The sequence below is a fragment of the Aquarana catesbeiana genome, linkage group LG04 (assembly GCF_042186555.1).
Source record: "Aquarana catesbeiana isolate 2022-GZ linkage group LG04, ASM4218655v1, whole genome shotgun sequence".
Lineage (NCBI taxonomy): Eukaryota > Metazoa > Chordata > Amphibia > Anura > Ranidae > Aquarana > Aquarana catesbeiana.
The window spans coordinates 394,171,851-394,190,567 of NC_133327.1; the positions used below are offsets into that span (position 1 = coordinate 394,171,851).

Sequence of the window (18,717 nt, forward strand, 5' to 3'; positions counted from 1 at the left end):
TAGACTATCTAAGATTCACTATACTTATTTTGACCAATGAGTGCCCACCGACATCCTGCTGAAATCCAGAAACTCTCTCTGATGAATCTTATGCACATACAAATTTATAATCACACATTTTTTCCATCATAGTCACAATTCATTTATGTATGTCAATTACTCTTCACATTTGTCTACACATAAATCACACAACTGATACACCCATGTATTTTGTATCCATTTATTGTATAACAGCATGTAATTGCTTAATATTGTTTAAAATCCATTTGTTTTGATCTTTGGCACTCTCGCACACTCCATTCTTTCCTTCTATATATTCTACCATTCAGCCAACTGACACACATTTACTAGTGTTTAAATTATGTAATGGTTTGAAACATGATTAAAAGTAGTCTGCTGGACATTCACATAACTACTAGTAGATACAATTACAAATTCAACAGAAGAACTCTAATGGATGCAACAGATCTTATGCAGGCACTCACGTGAAGAGTTGCTAAGACTCATACTCTCTTTTAGTGGAATGATTTCCAGAGGTGTCTGACCACAGTCCATGGCGATAACTTTGGGGACCCTGCTTTTCATTTTGCTGATTCTTTGCAGCATCCAGAAAAGGAGGAAATGAAGCTCTTTGGGGATTCTGGGTGTTCATAATGTAGCTGCTTAATGTGCTCAGTGCTGTTGATATTTCAGAAAGTTTCTGTAATGACTGTTGCTCGACAGCTAGGACCTTTTTAGTCAGACGAGTGTGATCCCGATGCATTTGTTTAACCATCTGGTCCATCTTGTAACACGATGATCGGCATGATCTGATGGACTTGTCTACTGACCCTTTCAAAAGAAAAATACAGATGAATACATGAGTAGATAGAGTCTCTTACCTTTACGACTACAGTAGAATAACCTCTTTTTTTACCCTAATCAAAATGTGATAATACCACTAAAAAAAAGAATAGGAATTGCTGCACGGCTGTGTATAAAAGTAACAAAACCGATTTAAAGTGCTGCATGCCCTACATAATTCAAAACCACAACATGCTATAAATCAAAAAGGTAGCACACTGAATAATTAAGTGCACCAAGAACCACTAAATCTCTCTTTAAATAACTTCACCATACATGTGTATCCACACCAATTCCAAGTGTGCAGAGCCACCGCAGTTTGGATTGAATCTCAGCACAATTAAATAACCAATACAGGCAAGTCATATTGTGCTCATATAACCTAGTTCTGCCACACGTACACATTGTGGAAATTGTTGGAAATGACGATACTCAGGAAAGAAAGAGAAGCTCCTTATGGTGCAGAAACATTTATTAAAAGGCTTAAGATTAAAAAGAACTTCGTCAGAGGTCTTGGGACAAAATGAGTCAGATAGGGTTTGGACATACAGGGATATATGCCAGAGACTCTGTGACTGCAGCTGTTAGGAGCAAGGATGGAACATGAGAGAACTATTTTAGAATGTGATAGTTTTATGCGCCAAGTAACATTGCTGTGGTGCAATTTCAGTGCAGCACGAATAGTACCATCGCCCTGTTGGAGGACACTACTAGGGACCAAAGAAAACAAAAACTGCTGTGTTGATGTTAGTGACAGACAATATCATATATAATTTATTGCCCATAGTTCCAATTTAAGGGTTGACTGCAGAATCAGCAAACAGAATATACAGGATAATATGATAGAGAACACAAAGTATAGAACGGAAAGATACCAGAGTCCATATGACAGCTCTTTTGTTCATCTTCATTCTCTGAGCCACTGTATACAATTCTGCGCTTTATTGTCTAGAATTTTTTTAAATGACAAAAGACATATAGGTTGTATTAAATATTTGCATATGTATCAAATATTTGTTAAGTTCATCAATTTTATTAAACAAACCATTGTACTTGACAAGGCTAGTTATAGCTCACCTCATCTTATACCCCAGCATTTTGTAACTCATTCTATAGGCAAGATGCACTACAATTAGCACTGCCAAGCAGAATAGTTTGTGTATTTAAATTGATAAATATGACAATCATTGAATGACACTTACATCAGGGCTGGCGCACTAGAGATCAAATGGATAAAACCAAAACGCTCACTTTAGCAGCAGCTGAAAAAACTCTGCACCCCAGCAGAGAAATATATCAGTTATAAGATCAGCGCTAACTATGGGTGGCATATTATATTATATATATATATATATATATATATATATATATATACACACACATATATACACACACACACACACACACACACACACACACACACACACACCTCACATTTTTGTAAATATTTTATTATATCTTTTCATGCAACAACACTGAATAAATTACACTTTGCTACAATGTAAAGTAGTGAGTGTACAGCTTGTATAACAGTGTAAATTTGCTATCCCCTCAAAATAACACACAGCCATTAATGTCTAAACCGCTGGCAACAAAAGTGAGTACACCCCTAAGTGAAAATTTCCAAATTGGGCCCAATTAGCCATTTTTCCTCCTCGGTGTCATGTGACTTATTAGCGTTACACGGTCTCAGGGGGGAATGAGGAGCAGGTGTGTTAGATTTGGTGTTAAATCGCTCTCACTCTCTCATACTGGTCACTGGAAGCTCAACATGGCGCCTCATGGCAAAGAACTCTGAGGATCTGAAAAAAAGAATTGTTACTCTACATAAAGATGGCCTAGGCTATAAGAAGATTGCCAAGATCCTGAAACTGAGCTGCAGCTTAGTGACCAAGACCATACAGCAGTTTAACAGGACAGGTTCCACTCAGAACAGGCCTCGCCATGGTGGACCAAAGAAGTTGAGTGCACGTGCTCAGCATCATATCCAGAGGTTGTCTTTGGGAAATAGACGTAAGAGTGCTGTCAGCATTACTACAGAGGTTGAAGGGGTGGGGGTCAGCCTGTCAGTGCTCAGAGCATACGCCGCACACTGCATCAAATTGGTCTGCATGGCTGTCGTCCCAGAAGGAAGCCTCTTCTAAAGATGATGCACAAGAAAGCCCACAAACAGTTTGCTGAAGACAAGTAGACTAAGGACATGAATTGCTGGAACCATGTTCTGTGGTCTGATGAGACCAAGATAAACGTATTTGGTTCACATGGTGTCAAGCGTGTGTGGCGGCAACCAGGTAAGGAGTACAAAAGACAAGTGTGTCTTGCCTACAGTCAAGCATGGTGGTGGGAGTGTCATTGTCTGGGGCACCATGAGTGCTACCGGCACTGGGGAGCTACAATTCATTTAGGGAACCATGAATGCCATCATATACTGTGATATACTGAAGCAGAGCATGTTCCCCCCTCCTTTCGAAGACTGGGCGACAGGGCAGTATTCGAACATGATAGCGACCCCAAACACACCTCCAAGACGACCACTGCCTTGCTAAAGAAGCTGAGGGTAAAGGTGATGGACTGGCCAAGCATGTCTCCAGACCTAAACCCTATTGAGCATCTGTGGGCATCTCAAAATGGAAAATGGAGGAGCGCAAGGTCTCCAACATCCCTCAGCTCCGTGATGTCATCATGGAGGTGTGGAAGAGGACTCCAGTGGTGACCTGTGAAGCTCTGGTGAACTCCATGCCCAAGAGGGTTAAGGCAGTGCTGGAAAATAATGGTGGCCACACAAAATATTGACACTTTGGGCCCAATTTGGACATTTTTCACTAAGCAGTGTACTCACTTTTGTTGCCAGGGGTTTAGACAGTAATGGCTGTGGGGTGAGTTATTTTGAGGGGATAGCAAATTTACACTGTTATACAAGCTGTACACTCACTACTTTACATTGTAGCAAAGTGTCATTTCTTCAGTGTTGTTACATGAAAAGATATAATAAAATATTTACAAAGTGTGAGGGGGTGTACTCACTTTTGTGAGATACTGAAATAAATATATATTAGGGCTGTTACTGATTAAAATTTTCATGTTCGATTAATCGATTTTTTTTTTTTAATTGATTACTTGACTAATTAATTATAACGCACATACAGATCCAACTACTTTTAGCTCCGTTGTTATGGAAACGGCCGAAGCCGGACATAGCAGGGCATGGCGTCATAATCTCAGCCTTACCGTGCCCATAATCGCAGCCTCTCCGTGCCCATAATAGCAGCCTCGCCGTGCCATAATCACAGTCTCGCCACGCCCATAATGGCAGCCTCACTGTAGTCAGCGACTGTGCTTGGATTACACAGTCTGCGGGCATCTCCCGCTGTGTGTCTCGGAGCGGTGTGTGAAAACTTTGGGCGCGCTGTGAGAAAAGTCCTGCCCTCCTCCTAGATCAGCTCGTGTGAAAGACAGAACACTGCGTCTATAACACGAGCTGATCTAGGAGGAGGGCGGGACTTTTCTCACAGACTGTGCATGACATATAGTGGAGGAAGCGGAGCTTGGCCCAAAGCGGCCCCAGGGCAGGCAGCCTACCGATCCAAAAAATTTAACGATTACCGAAGAGTTAATCGTTAATTTCCGCAGCCCTAATTTATATATATATATATATATATATATATATATATATATATATATATATATATATATATATATATATATATATATATATATATATATATATATATATAAACACCGAAGACAACCTTTTAGCCACAAAATATAATTGATACTACTCACAAAAATGCATCTATAAAAACGTGTATGTTCCTTTAAACCCAGTAATAAATCCACCATGTCTGTGTTGTTTTTGTGGATAAAAGGTTGTTTAAATATAATGGCCACAGGCTTTTGTTTGCATCAGAACTGCTTATTTTCCTATACAAGTCTATTGGAATTATAAAGCAGCTTAAAGCAGAACTCCACCTGAAAAAGGGGAATTTCTGATTTAAGTCCTCTTCCCCTGCCACGTTTGGCATGCAATTTTTTTTTTTTTTTTTTTTTAATTATACACGCGACAGGTCCCAGAAGACTTTGGAACCATTCACAAAGCGCCACGTTGCTCTTGCATGCGCAGTGGGCAGCCAGCTGTGAAGCCGAAAGCCACATAGCTGGCTGCCCACAGTTAGTATGTCAGCACCGGGAACCCGAAGGTTAGTGAAGAACAAGCCCGAGTGAAGACGGCACTGGATCCCTGGACAGGTGAATGTCCTTTTATTAAAAAGTCAACTATTTGCCAGCAAATAAAAGCTGACAACTCCCTAAAGCTTCTAAACACTGTTGACTGCTTCAAAGCACCAGTTTTCAGCGTATTTTTCTCCCTTAGCCATCCTTAACAAGTGACTCATCAGCTGTCAGCGGGGTTCCCCTGGTACGGATTTTAAGGGAACCCTATACCTGGCGTGGGCACAATCCATACCAGACCCTTATCCGAGCATGCAGGAAGGAAAGGGGGGGGAAGCAAGCGCCCCCCCCCAATGAGCCAAACCAGGCCACATGCCCTCAACATGGGGGGGTGGTGCTTTGAAGATGGATTGGGGGGGGACGACCGCTCCTTAACCAGCCATTTACTGGTTGTTAAGGATGCCGGTGGTGGCCTGCTCTTTAACAAAAATGCTACCGTTCAAACACTTTAGAAAACACTCCTAAAAACACTGCAGAGATGCTAAAATAGGATTTTTACCAGCTTACCTGTAAAATCCTTTACTTGGAGTATATCACGGGACACAGAGCACCATAGTAATTACTATGTGGGTTATAGGCCACCTTCATGTGATGGACACTGGCACACCCAAGACAGGAAGTTCACTTCCTATATAACCCCTCCCATACTGGGAGTACCTCAGTTTTTGTAGCAAAGCAATATACATATATCCCAAAAGAGGGGAGGGACCTTAGCATCCCGTGATGTACTCCAAGAAAAGGATTTTACAGGTAAGCTGTTATAAAAATCCTATTTTCTTTATCGTACATCATGGGACAGAGCACCATAGTAATTACTATGTGGGATGTCCCAAAGCAATGCTATCTGAGAGGAGAGAGACACAAACAAAGCAGGGCGCCATCAGATTTGAGGCCCTATACTGCCGCCTGCAACACACTGCGCCCAAAAGCGATATCCTCATGCATTTTTACATCCATCTGATTGAATCTAGTGAATGTATGGACTGAAGACCAAGTTGCGGCCTTGCAGATTTGCGCCATGGAGGCATGGTGATGCCCTGCCCTGGTAGAGTGCGCTTTGGTTTGAAAAGGTGGAATTCTCCCCTTTAAACCATAAGTCTGAATAATAACTTGCCGAATCCAACTAGAAATAGTGGATTTCGCCGCTGCCTGTCCTTTCCTAGGTCCTTCTGGCAATACAAATAGAACATCAGTTTTCCGAAACTGAGCAGTTGCCTTTAAATAGACCTTGACTGCTCTCACTACATCAAGGCAATGTGGTGACTTCTCTTCCATAGAACATGGATCTGGAAAAAACAAAGGTAGAATAAGATGAATCAGATGAAAACCTGAACCACTTTAGGCAGAAAACTTGGATGAGGACGCAACACCACCTTGTCCTTGTGAACAACTAAATATGGCTCTTTACAAGAAAGAGCGGTCAACTCTGTTACCCTTCTTGCAGAGGATATAGCTAAGAGAAAAACGAACTTCCTTGTCAAAAGGATCAAAGGAATATGCCGTATCGGCTCAAAAGGCTGTTTTTGTAACACTGACAAGACTAAATTCAAGTCCCAAGGGTTCAAGGGTGACCTAACTGGTGCATTAAGCCGTGTTACCCCTTGCATAAAACCATGGACTAAAGAATGCAAAGCAAGTGGTCTTTGAAACAATACTGAAAAGGCAGAGACCTGACCCTTAATAGTACTCAAAGAATTCTACCTATGACATACTTCCGAGGATGCCAACCTCTGGATTCACACCAGTAAACATATGCCCTCCAGAGTCTACAATATACGATTCTGGAAGCCGGTTAACCAAGGTAGATACCACTGACCCGGAAAGCCCGCGATTCTTTATAATGTGAGTTTCAATAGCCAAACCGTTAAATTTAGAGTTTGTAAGGTAGGATGGAATACTGGTCCCTGCAAGAGCAGGTCTGGACGTGGTGGAAGGGTCCATGAGTCCCCTACCACCATTTTTACGATCTCTGCATACCAAGATCTTCTCGGCCACGCCGGGGCTGCAAGAACCACCGGCTTCCTTTCCTGCTTGATCCTGCGAAGAATCTGTGGTAGCAGCTGACTGGGGGGGGGGGTATGCATAAATCAGTAAAAACTGATCCCCCGGGGTCACCAACGCATCTGTCCCGTATGCGAGTGGATCTCTTGTCCTTGACACAAAGTTGTCCAGTTTCTTGTTGAACCTGGATGCCAACAGACCTACATCTGGGGTCCCCCATCTTTGGCAAATAGCCAGGAAGATGTCGGGGTGAAGAGACCATTCCCCCGGAAATAACTGCTAGCGACTCAAAAAGTCCGCCTGCCAATTCTCTATTCCTGGAATTAAGACTGCCGATAGGCAAGGTACATGCTTCTCAGCCCAAGCTAGGCTATGGTTCACCTCCCTCTGGGCTGCGTTACTCCTGGGGCCCCCTTGGTGACTGATATAGGCCACTGCTGTGGCATTGTCGGATTGGATCCTGACAGGACAATCCTGTAACCTGAACGTCTAGGCCCTCAGAGCCAAGCGTGACACCCAAATCTCTAGGATGTTGATGGGCAAGGCCTTTTCGGCTCTGGACCATTTCCCTTGGACAGTCGCTTTCTCCAGGACTGCTCCCCAACCCAAAAGGCTGGCATCTGTTACCACCTTCCAGGTAACTGGTAAGAAGGATTTTCCCTTCTGCATATTTTTGGTTATCCATCACCAACTGAGGCTCCGACGCACCTTTGGGGTTAGACGCATTGGGAAATCTAGACCTTGGATCCTTTTGTTCCAAGCAGATAGGATACCGTTTTGCAACAATCTCAAATGAAACTAGGCATAGGGAACAGCTTCAAATGAAGCCACCATCTTTCCTAACAACCTCATGCAAAGGCGAATGGAGGGATTCTTCTTCGTCCTGACCACCTGGACCAGCTCCTTTATAGCACTGATTTTTGCCTGAGGCAAAAACACCCTTCTCTGGGCTGTGTCTATGATCAGACCTAAGTACTCCAGCCTTTTTAGTGATTTTAAGGAAGATTTCTCTAGATTGAGAATCCAACCTAGGTATTCCAGGTAGTTGACTGTGCTGACCACGCTTTGGTCTAAGCGGGCTACCAACCAATCTATCAGCAGCAGGTCGTCCAGGTATGCCATAACTGTTATACCTTGAGCCCTTAGTCTGACCAGAGGTGGGGCCAGAACCTTTGTAAAAACCCGGGGTGCAGTAGCTAGACCGAAGGGCAAGGCTACAAACTGAAAATGGTGCCACTCCACCTCGAATCACGGATATTTTTGGTGAGCGGGGAAAATAGGTACATGCAGGTATCCACCCTTGATGTTGATTGACGCCAGAAGTTCCCCTCCTTGTAGAATGGAAACTACTGACCGGATTGACTCCATGCGAAAGGAGCAGATATTCAGGAACCGATTTAGATCTTTGAGATCTAGAATGGGTCTGACATCCCCATTTGGTTTTGGCACCATGAAGAGGTTTGAATAAAACCCCAACCCCTGCTCATCCATGAGGACTTCCATGATCACCTTTTGAGACAACAACCGGTCTAATGCTAGAAACAGACTTTATCTCTGGATCTTTGGGGACATTTGACCTCAGAAACGAGGAGATGGGAACTCTAGTTTGTAACCTACAGCTACTGTGGAGACGACCCATTTGTCCTGAATTTCTTCCTGCCAGACTCCTGAGAACTGCAGAAGTCTTCCCCCCACTCGAGCGAGCGGGGGCACCCCTTCATAAAGAGGCCTTAGCATTCTGTTTTGTGGGTTTCCTTCCCCAGGACTTCTTCTGTCCTTGGGCTTGACCTTGAGGTTTTCCTTTTGACCCTGACGGCGGAGGCCATCATGACTGCCTAGAGGCTGATGACCCTGGCCCTAGAGAAGAGTCCCGTTTAAATGAGTCATTTACTCCTTCTCTTAACTGGTAAAAGGGTACTTTTCCCACTTGAAATCATCCCCAAACAGCCGTTCCCCGTGAAACTAAAAACCAGCCAGAAGCTTTTTGCACAGCGCCTCGGATGACCAATTTTTCAACCACAAGATCCTACACATATGCACTAGCAAGAGCGTAAGGCATGACGCCTGATGAATAGTATCCTTAATAGCGTCAACTGCAAAACATAGTGCCCTTGGCAGTTCTGCTAAGTCCCGGGCCATGCTGAATGGGGACAGCATTAAGCACCTGCTTCAACTGATCTTTTAGGGATTGATCTTTTAGGGATTGCCAAGGAAAAAGAAGTTTTCAACAAGAATTCCATCTTTTTATCCGTTGGATCCCTAAACATCTGGGCATTGTCCACTGGACAAGTTAAGCTTTTATTCACACAGGATATAGCAGCATCAACTGATGGTATGCTCCATTTTTTGGTGAATTTTTCCTCCATGGGATAAAGTGTTAACTTTTTAGGAGGAAGATAATGCCTATCTGGGTGATCCCACTCAGCATATATGAATTGCTCCAGCAACGGATGGACAGGAAAGACATGTAGAGTCTGAGGGGGTTTTAGAGAACCCAAAGAAGAAACGGGCCATTCAGCTGACTCAGTAAAGGGCAGCTTGAACGTGGAACGGGCCATTTCTGTAAGGGATTGCACCAGCAATTTTTCAGATTGCGAGGCTGAAAAAGGTTCTTCTACAGTTGATTCCTCCGATGAGGAATCATTAGTCTTTCCCTAAGGGTGACTCCTTCTCCTCTGCCCACTGCTCCCCTGTACCAGGGCCGAGGGCGGAGGAGGGGATCTATTGCGTTTTCTCCTATTCTGGGAGGAAGATGCAATTAAAGCAGCTAACCTTTCTTCCAACCCCACTAGTGCTGAGGACAAGGTGTCTTCGGTAACATAGACAGGGGCTGAAATGTTGGAAACAGCTGCAACACCTGACAATCCCAATGACTCACCCTGGCCAGCCACCTCTGGTCTATCCGGAGAGGATGGCACAGTGGCGGGGTGATTAGGATCCTCAGAGCCCAAAGGTGATGGCCCTTGGTCCCTTCTTTGAGGAGTTTGTACCCCCCTTTTTGGAAGGCATAGTCCTAAGCACAAAAGCAGAGGTACTTGTAACACAATTCATCCACTGCTGAGCTGTAGTCCAGCAATAAAAGCTATTAATGCTCAGCCTGATGCTGAGTAAATGTGTCTTGGGAATGCCTGTATACAGCAGCTTACATGCCTCAGTCTGCTCCTGTGTCCCATCCGTCCGTCAGCTGCATTACACAAGCAGCCTTTATGGACTCGGCAGCCCCACGCTGAAACGTTGAGCCACGCACGCGCTGCTGCTAAGCAACGCCCCTCTCCCAGACACGCCCCCAACTTTAAACCAATTCCTGCGGGCGCCGTTTGGATCCTCCGTAAGGCAGATCCCGGAGCGGAGGGGGGGGGGGGGGGGGCGGTTTGAGGAAGGAGGGAGAAGGAACGGAGCGCCGAGACAGAGAGAGACAGAGAAGCACGGCCGACCACCGCAGCTTATATCCCCTTAGCTCCTGGAGGGAGAAATCTCTTCATGGACTTACCAAGGGATTCCCCCTTTCAACATTCCTAGTGGCTGGGACTGACTCCTGGAGGAAGCCTGGCTTTCTCCTGCTGACACTGAGCGAGATACTGAGAAGCATGGTAAGGTATGTGCTTTCACACCCTCTAGTGGTGAAATCTAGTCATGACAACATTAACTCAAAGAAGAAATCCATAAGTGAACTTGGAGTTCCTTAGGTTTCTTCACTTACCTTTTCCCACCACAGGATTATGCTGGTAACCAGATAGACTCAATCTTCACCCATCACGGCGGGTTATGTTATGAAAAACCTTCAAGGACCAGGTCCCTTTTTATCGTGGTTCCACTCCCTTGGACCTGTATAGCACCCTGCCAGAAAGCTTTGTGGTATTAGTTGCATGACCAAAGCACTGGATTCCAGGGTTCAACCCTCCAAGAGAGGCGTTACAGACAAAACCTCGTTCTTCCTTCACGAGGCCTGGGTACCATCCATTTTGGCCTCAGTGGCACTTTGAATGGATCCGGTTTCAAAGTCTATTTGATCCAGTAAGGATCCTCCAGCGGAGCCCTTCTTAGCACTTCAACACCTTAGACACTGGCGAAAAAACTGAGGTACTCCCAGTATGGGAGGGGTTATATAGGCAGTGAACCTCCTGTCTTGGGTGTGCCAGTGTCCATCACCTGAAAGTGGCCTATAAGCCACATAGTAATTACTATGGTGCTCTGTGGCCCGTGATGTACGATAAAGAAATATTAATTTTTGACTGTTTTTTAAGTGTCTAGTGAGCATAAAGCCTAAAAAGGTTTAAAAATGTTTAATGCATAAGCACCAGGAAAGACAAAATGTTCATTTGAAATCTTTGAAACCTTGTATATAATATTAATAAATAAATAAATTAATATATATATATATATATATATATATATATATATATATATATATATATATATTATGTGCATGTGTATATAGTTCCATTAATCATACATTTAACAGCTATGTCTTCATTACCATCACATACAATTTTTATGTATTTCAACAATTCTTAGTACTTACAGAATCTTGTCTTTCTGCATAGCTTTTCAGCCTCTTGTGTGGTCCTGATTTTCTGTGCTTTGCCACTGAGCTGTATAAAGATAAATCACAAAATCATTTCTAATCAGGGTGGATAAAAATCGATAAAAAAAAAATCTGAATTTTGATTTAAATCAATTTTTTGATCTTTATCAAATTTATTTTAATAAAATGCTTTTGGAGTAATAGAAAGTTTTCTATTTAAGATAAATTAACAATATTGTTTATTCAGCATGAAATGGAGCTTAGTTATGTAGCATGAGGCTGTATATTCTGCAATTTACATTTTTTGGTAAACTTATTCAATGAATCCAAGCTCTGCAAGCTGAGATAATATGCACTGCATTGATGCATTCACACAATTTCACAGTAACCATGAGATAAAACAAAGTTCAGGAATATTCCATTGTTTTACAAATCTATGTACACTACAAAATGTATGATTGTTTGAAGAGAAATGCATCTGTACCAGGCTCCAAGTGTGAGGAGGAAGGGCAAGCAATAAAAATGAAACCTTCTAAGCAGCTTATAAACCTTGTGATCTTTCCGCACATAGCTTGAAGTGCTTTATTCCTCCCTTGAGGAGAAAAATGGCAGCAGGCCATAAAACAGACACAGTCTGAGAATATTTTAATGAAGTTCCTTTATCTATGGGTAAAGCAGGTAATATAAAGTTATTGTTTTAATTAAATAAAATAATTTGAGAAGTTCTACAACTATGTGTGATTAACCTAATAACCTAACATCGGTTCTGATATCACTGTTTTACTAACCTGACAGCGTATTATTCTTAATAGGAAACCTATACTTTGTTTGAAAAATATTAAAGAATCTAACTACCAGCAAGAATTAGTCCTTACATTTAAAGAGCACTTGTCATTTCAGATCCATCATGGCAGCGCCTGTTAGCGGGCATCCACTCACTCACTGCCACCACGTCCCTTCACCTTGTTGTGTCACTGCCGCATTACCAACCATCCCATTAAAGTGAATGGGACTGTTGAGTCCCAAATCAAGCCTTTTTACTAGTGATTTAAGTCAGAGGAGGAGCCACTGCGGGACAGAGATGACAATTGCTCTTTAACCACTTGCCCACTGGGCACTTAAACACCCTTCCTAACCAGACCAATTTTCAGCTTTCGGTGCTCTCGCACTTTGAATGACAATTACTCAGTCCTGCAATGCTGTACCCATATGAATTTTTTGTCCTATTTTCCCCACAAATAGAGCTTTCTTTTGGTGGTATTTAATCACCGCTGGGTTTTTAATTTTTTGCGTTATAAATCAAAAAAAGACTGAAAATTCGGTAAAAAAAAATAAAATTATTTGTTTCTGTTAAAATTTATTGCAGTGTATTGGCGAGTACTGCACAGTGTTGCAGAGTACTGCACAGTGTTGCAAAGTATTGCACAGTGTTGCAAAGTATTGCACAGTGTTGCAAAGTATTGCACAGTGTTGCAGAGTATTGCAGATTATTGGCACTGAGCAGCGCCGTGGGCACTACACATCCAGCCCACAGCGCTGCTGCAAGCTCTACCCCTCTCCCCTCACACTGTACCGATCAGTACAGAGAGGGGAGGGAGGAACCGGCGTCATGACGTCATGCCGGTTTGTTTACAAGTGATCACTCCGTCATTTGACGGAACGATCACGTGGTAAACGGGCCCCATCAACGGCTATTTACCGGACCCGGCGGTTACGGATGTTCCCAGGTGCGCGCCCCAGGGAGCACGCAGGAGCAACATTCTGGAAGGACGTCCACCCAGAAAAAGCCGACCGCGCTGTAGTCGTCTTTCGGCTATGGCCCGGTCGGCAAGTGGTTAAAAACGATGATTTAAATCAAGCCTTTTTACTAGTGATTTAAGTCAACTTGATTTAAATCAAATCCACCCTGTTCCTAATGAGGTTATAAATTCAGTGAAGTATGTTAAACACAAATATAATGTGGTTGTTTTAGTGTAAAGATTGTTTTGTAATTTCATACTGTAATATATCAAGTATTTTTGAAAACAAAACAGTTAGAGCCCATTCACACAGGGGCAACTTTGGATCCGACTTCAAGTCGCCCCAAGTCGCCCCTAGTCGCCTCAAGTCGCGCTACACGAAAAAATCAATGTAAGTGAATGGATCTGTCTTAATGCACACTACTGCAGTCGCTCCGACTTCAGAAAAGGTTCCTGTACTACTTCAATCCGACTTGAAGGCAACTTGTACCCATTGATTTCAATGGAAGTTGCCTCCAAGTCTGATCACTGTTCATACTGAGGCAACTTTACAGGAAGCAGAAAAGAAACAGAAAGTAATTTCCTCCACTAAACAGCCAGTCCCCTCCTTCTCACACACAGCTGATAAGCTCTGATTGGCCACTTGTAAAGTTCCCTGTCCTGGAGGCGACTTCAAGTTGTGTTGTAAGTTGCCCCAAGTCGTGCTGTGATTCATACTCAAGTCGTGTCCAAGTTGCCTCCCAAAGTCGTGCTGGAAGTCGTGTTGCCCCTGTGTGAATGGGCTCTAAATCTGGGAAGCTGTATAAGCATAGCGTTTACAAACAAACATCAGAGACCCTGTCAGCATAAAGCTCCATTTCATACAGGTGACCCAATTGTCAAACTGATGGCTTACAGGTAAGCATGAAGGGACTGGCTTGGTTTACTCTGCAGAGCTCTGCTGTTTGGGCTCGTTCATACATGCGGCTTGTGGTTGCAGTGCAGTGGTGCAGGATTTTCATAGTAAAACAGGTGGTGTGGAGGCAACAAATCACATACCCAGCCACCCTCTCAAAAGGGATCCACCATGGGTTGCTTTTCAGATGGTGGCAAGGGCTGCTACCACAGTAAATGAGACCTTACTATGAGAACTGGTACTACTCTGTGTATCAGAAGCACTGACAGACCTTTGGATTAAAGTGGAAAAAAGGGACCTCCTGGTATAACATGCTGGGTTTCATTTTCACTTTCACAGATGACCAAAGCTGGTCTTTTTTTTAAGTTGTTTGTTTCACCAGTTTTTAAATCTTAGTTAACCCCAAATATTTTTCAAAATTTGCACATAATTTGCATCCCCCTTTTTTTGTACTACTGTGCTATACTGAAAACCATTGTGCTTCACTACAAAAGGAAAGTTGAATATTAAAAAGGAGAAGAAAATCAGCATATTGGAGATACAAGGAAACAAAGTGTAGCTAATAGGCAAGTGTATGAAACAGGATAAAGTAGGCCAAACATTATCAGTGCTGCTAAAGCACAGAAAGAGGAGGAAACAGCCAAGGCCCCATGCACATTGCTGCTCCTATACTCGCCCCGAAACTCAACTCAATAAAAGCCTATGTGTCCATGCACACATAGGCGTTTACCAGAGTTTAGGAGCAGCAGAGTTTATAGGCAGTTAAAGTGATTCTTCTGCGTTCAGGAGAGGAGCTTAAATGCTGCTAAACTCATCTAAACTGGTTTGAAAAAAATGCAGCTTAGGTGAGTTTTTAATGCCAATTTTCTCCTGTCAAGAGAAACAGCATTCACAGTTAACCAGTGTGCATGAAGCCTAAATTTGTTATGGGAGACAAAATAGGATTTTAGTACTCAAAACTTTTTTGGAGTCTATTGAGGGACACGGGAAGTCTTTCACCTTGTAGTAATGCTGCCACCTACATAAGGATTGGATACTGGCAAGCAAAAAAATGGTGTATCAGACCAGGATAACCCCTCCCACTACCAATATACCTCAATTTTGAAGCAAGGCAGTACAGAAAGCATGATCAAAAACACAGAGGGGTAAAACTTATATCCCTCAACAGACTCCATGGAAAGGATTTTATGGTGAATAGAAAAACCTATTCTTTTTCTCATCCATTGAGGGACATAGAAGTCATTCACCTTTGGGATGTCCAACTAAGGAGTGGGCAACACAGCAAACAATTGTTTACAAGCCCAATTTGAACAATCAATCAAAAAACTGAGGATTGCCTACAGTTCAAGACCCAATTGACAGGCAGTACACCCAAAGAAGGCATCAGATGAGGCCGCAACCTATACCTGGTAGCAAAAATCTGACACAAAATATCAGGTTGTAACCTTGCATTGGAAAACCAATGTTTCATCCCAGAAGATCAAGAAACACTCGCTTAGTGAAGTATGTCTTGACAGGAAAGGAGAAAAACAATCCTTACGACCAAATCCAATCAGTCCCACAGAGCAACTGGAACCTCACAAGGTCAGGGAAGCACATTCACCTTGGTCAAACTGGAGCAAGGAAGAAAAAAAAAAAAAAAACACACAGAAAGCTGACCATTGAGCCTGCAAGGCAGACAAAGAAGTGTTAAAAGAAGAAAAGAAGAAAAGTCTAGCTCTGGGCAAACAGATCCCATGAAGTCAGACGAACATCCACTGTTGCCACTAGAGAATTCCTGCACCTGGAAATTAATCTGTTCAGCATGCAGTTGAACCAGGATATTAGGGGGGTTCACATATGACACCATGAAGAAGCCTTTCCACAAATTATCTGCACCTGATACGAGTATATTGAACAGGACTAGAATGAACTTCTGCCCAGCTCAGAGTAGAAACTACCTCTCGTCACAGCAAAATCTTGTGATTCTCCCTGACGGTTGAGGCATGGCACCATTGTGGCATTGTCCAACTAGATCCAGATCAGGTGACCTGCCAAGGGAATAATCCATCAATGTAGAAACGACAACATCTTCTAAAACTGCAGGATATACCGTAGACTGAAAGAATAATTCTCCAATGGTCAGGGTGCTCATAACTCCTCCCAAGCACAACAGGCCAATGTCCGATGATAGGACCTTGCAGAAGGTGGGAAGAGAGGACTTTCCAACAGACCAAGGACTGCATGATCCTAAGGGACACACAAACCAATCTACTCAGAATCTCTGCCAACGTTTCCCATGAAAACAGAATGTACTATTAGGGCAGTCTGAGAAAAGAAAGTAAAAAAGTGTCTGCCTCAAATAAGGGTTACCCACAGACCCACAACTCTCATGCAAAAACTGAGAGGCAGGCAACTTCCAGAATGAAGGACAATGATAGGAGATTAGAGCCACCTGAAGATAAGGGGACTCCAGTATTGAATTCTGAAAAATTAGGATCCAGCTGAATTGTTGAGACATCTGCACAGAGAGATTTTATCCAACAGAACCTGCACAAATTGTTTCCTCCACAGGAGGTCACCGAAGTATCCCTGACCACAGAAGCCAGAAAATCCCTATGGGGAAGACTGGGAAGGTGGTCACTGTGGCAAAGTAAAGTTGAATGTGAGGACCTGAAAAGGAAGTTTAGAGTGAAGGCTTAAGTTGTTTCCCTGAAATATCACGCTCCACACCTAAGCACCTGAAAGGCAATCTAGTAGTCCTCAAAGATTAACAAAGTCCCTCTACTTTGGAAAGAGAAGGCACATTGTCATGCTGATGAAGGCTTTTTGTAGAGTTTAGCAGGTTTTTACCTCAGACTTTGCGGTTGACCAAAGAACCAAAATTTGGAAGACCTATATGTGCATACCCCAGGTTTAAAGAAGCAAAAAGGAACTTAATAGGATCTTTCCCTGAGTATCTTACGCTGAGGCAAGGAAGTCCCTATGCCTTCAGTGGCATTCTTGATAACACTTCTTGATAAGAGCAGTCCAAAAGACATTCCTTGTGGGTCAGGTGCGCCTTGCACGCAGGCTCTGCAAACCAGCACAAACAAAGATGCTTCAAGGAGGCTATCACAAGTGCAAAGCTTCAGTCATTTGCTCCACATGTACTATAAGTGAAGGATGTGCTGCCGCAGAAGAGAGATATTGCCCTGGTTTGACAAAATAAAATCTCAGCTGAAATACTGGTAAAGGGCAGGACCCACCAGTAAGAACTGTTTTCAATTGCTCATCAGTAGGATCCATTAATACAGGAATATCTACTACCCTAGCGGTCTCCCTGTTAAGGTGAGCCACTGATGGATCCCACAGTTGGGGGCAGACTACTGTTAACCAACGTCCTTTCTAAGTCTAGTAAGCCTTATGCTCTGTACACACGAGCGGACTTTGACCGGACTGGTCCGACGGACCAAATCCGGCGGACAATCCGACCGTGTGTGGGCTTCATCCCGGACCTTCAGCGGACCGTTTCTGTCGAAAATCTGACGGACTTTAGATTAGGAACATGTTTCAAATCTTTACGTCGGAACTCCGCCGGACCCAGTTCCTATCGAAAAATCTGCTCGTCTGTATGAATGAAGTTAAGACCAGAAAAACATGAAGGGGACTTCAAACTAGTAGGAAGAAAGTTTAAAATTAACCTTAAAGCAGAGCACCATGCAAAAAGGGAAGCTCCGCTTGTTTGCCTCCTCCTCGCCTCCGCTGCCATATTTGCAATCCAAGCTGGAAGTTTGTCCCTCCCTCCCCCTTTTCCCGCAGTCTTCTGCGACACATCACAGGTCCCAAAAGACTACCGGACCATTCACAAGGGACAGCGCATTTCACGCAGTAGGAAACAGGCTGTAAAACCACAAGGCTTCACTCAGTTTCCCACACTAGAGATGCCGGCGCCTACACCCGAAGCCGATTGAAGAATCGGTTTGGGTGAGGATATCGCTGGATCCCTGGACAGGTAAGTGTGCTTTTATTAAAAGTCAGCAGCTACAGTATTTGTCCTGAAGGCAGCTTTCGAGGGGGGGGGGGGGGGGCGGGTACACGGCAAGATCAGCTAGACGTTCGCCCCCCCCTCTTCCTCGCCCGCCGCTGGCCATTCACTAAGTGCAGCAGTAGGGAAGAGGAGATGGCTGCGGCAGCACCCGACAGTCATCGGCTGGGGTAAGGACACTGCTGGATTCGTAGACAGGTGTTTTCTGAAGAAGCCTGGAAGTCTGCTTTAAAAAGTATAATTTTACTGAAAGAGTAGATGATGCTTAGAACAGACTTCTAGCAATGGTAGTGAGTCTGTCAACACAAAGTGAATTGAAACATGCCTGGGACAAACGTAGGTCTGTCCTCAGACAAAAAGAGGGCAGACTTTTATGCCATCACTTTTTTAAGTATCAATGCACTGTTCTATAATATACAGTGTAGTATAGAACAATGCACTGATAAAGTGATAGTAATGTACATTGCACACATGTGTATTA

The 18,717-nt window shown here is 43.5% G+C and overlaps 1 protein-coding gene across 5 annotated transcripts in view; it reads right to left on the minus strand.

Annotated features, from left to right (window-relative positions):
* Positions 1–206: 206 nt before the first annotated feature.
* The window catches only part of LOC141140242 (heat shock factor protein 2-like), a 60,052-nt gene continuing 41,541 nt past the window's right edge, over positions 207–18,717 (minus strand). For 4 of the 5 annotated variants that reach the window (XM_073627180.1, XM_073627179.1, XM_073627178.1 and 1 more), the window contains 3 exons: positions 11,594–11,663; positions 1,719–1,791; positions 207–831 (listed from right to left, as the gene is read on the minus strand). In XM_073627180.1, the coding sequence (XP_073483281.1) occupies positions 497–831; positions 1,719–1,791; positions 11,594–11,663 (478 nt within the window). In that variant the 3' untranslated portion in view covers positions 207–496. The remainder of the gene's footprint in view (positions 832–1,718; positions 1,792–11,593; positions 11,664–18,717) is intronic. The other variant, XM_073627181.1, reaches the window with a different exon arrangement.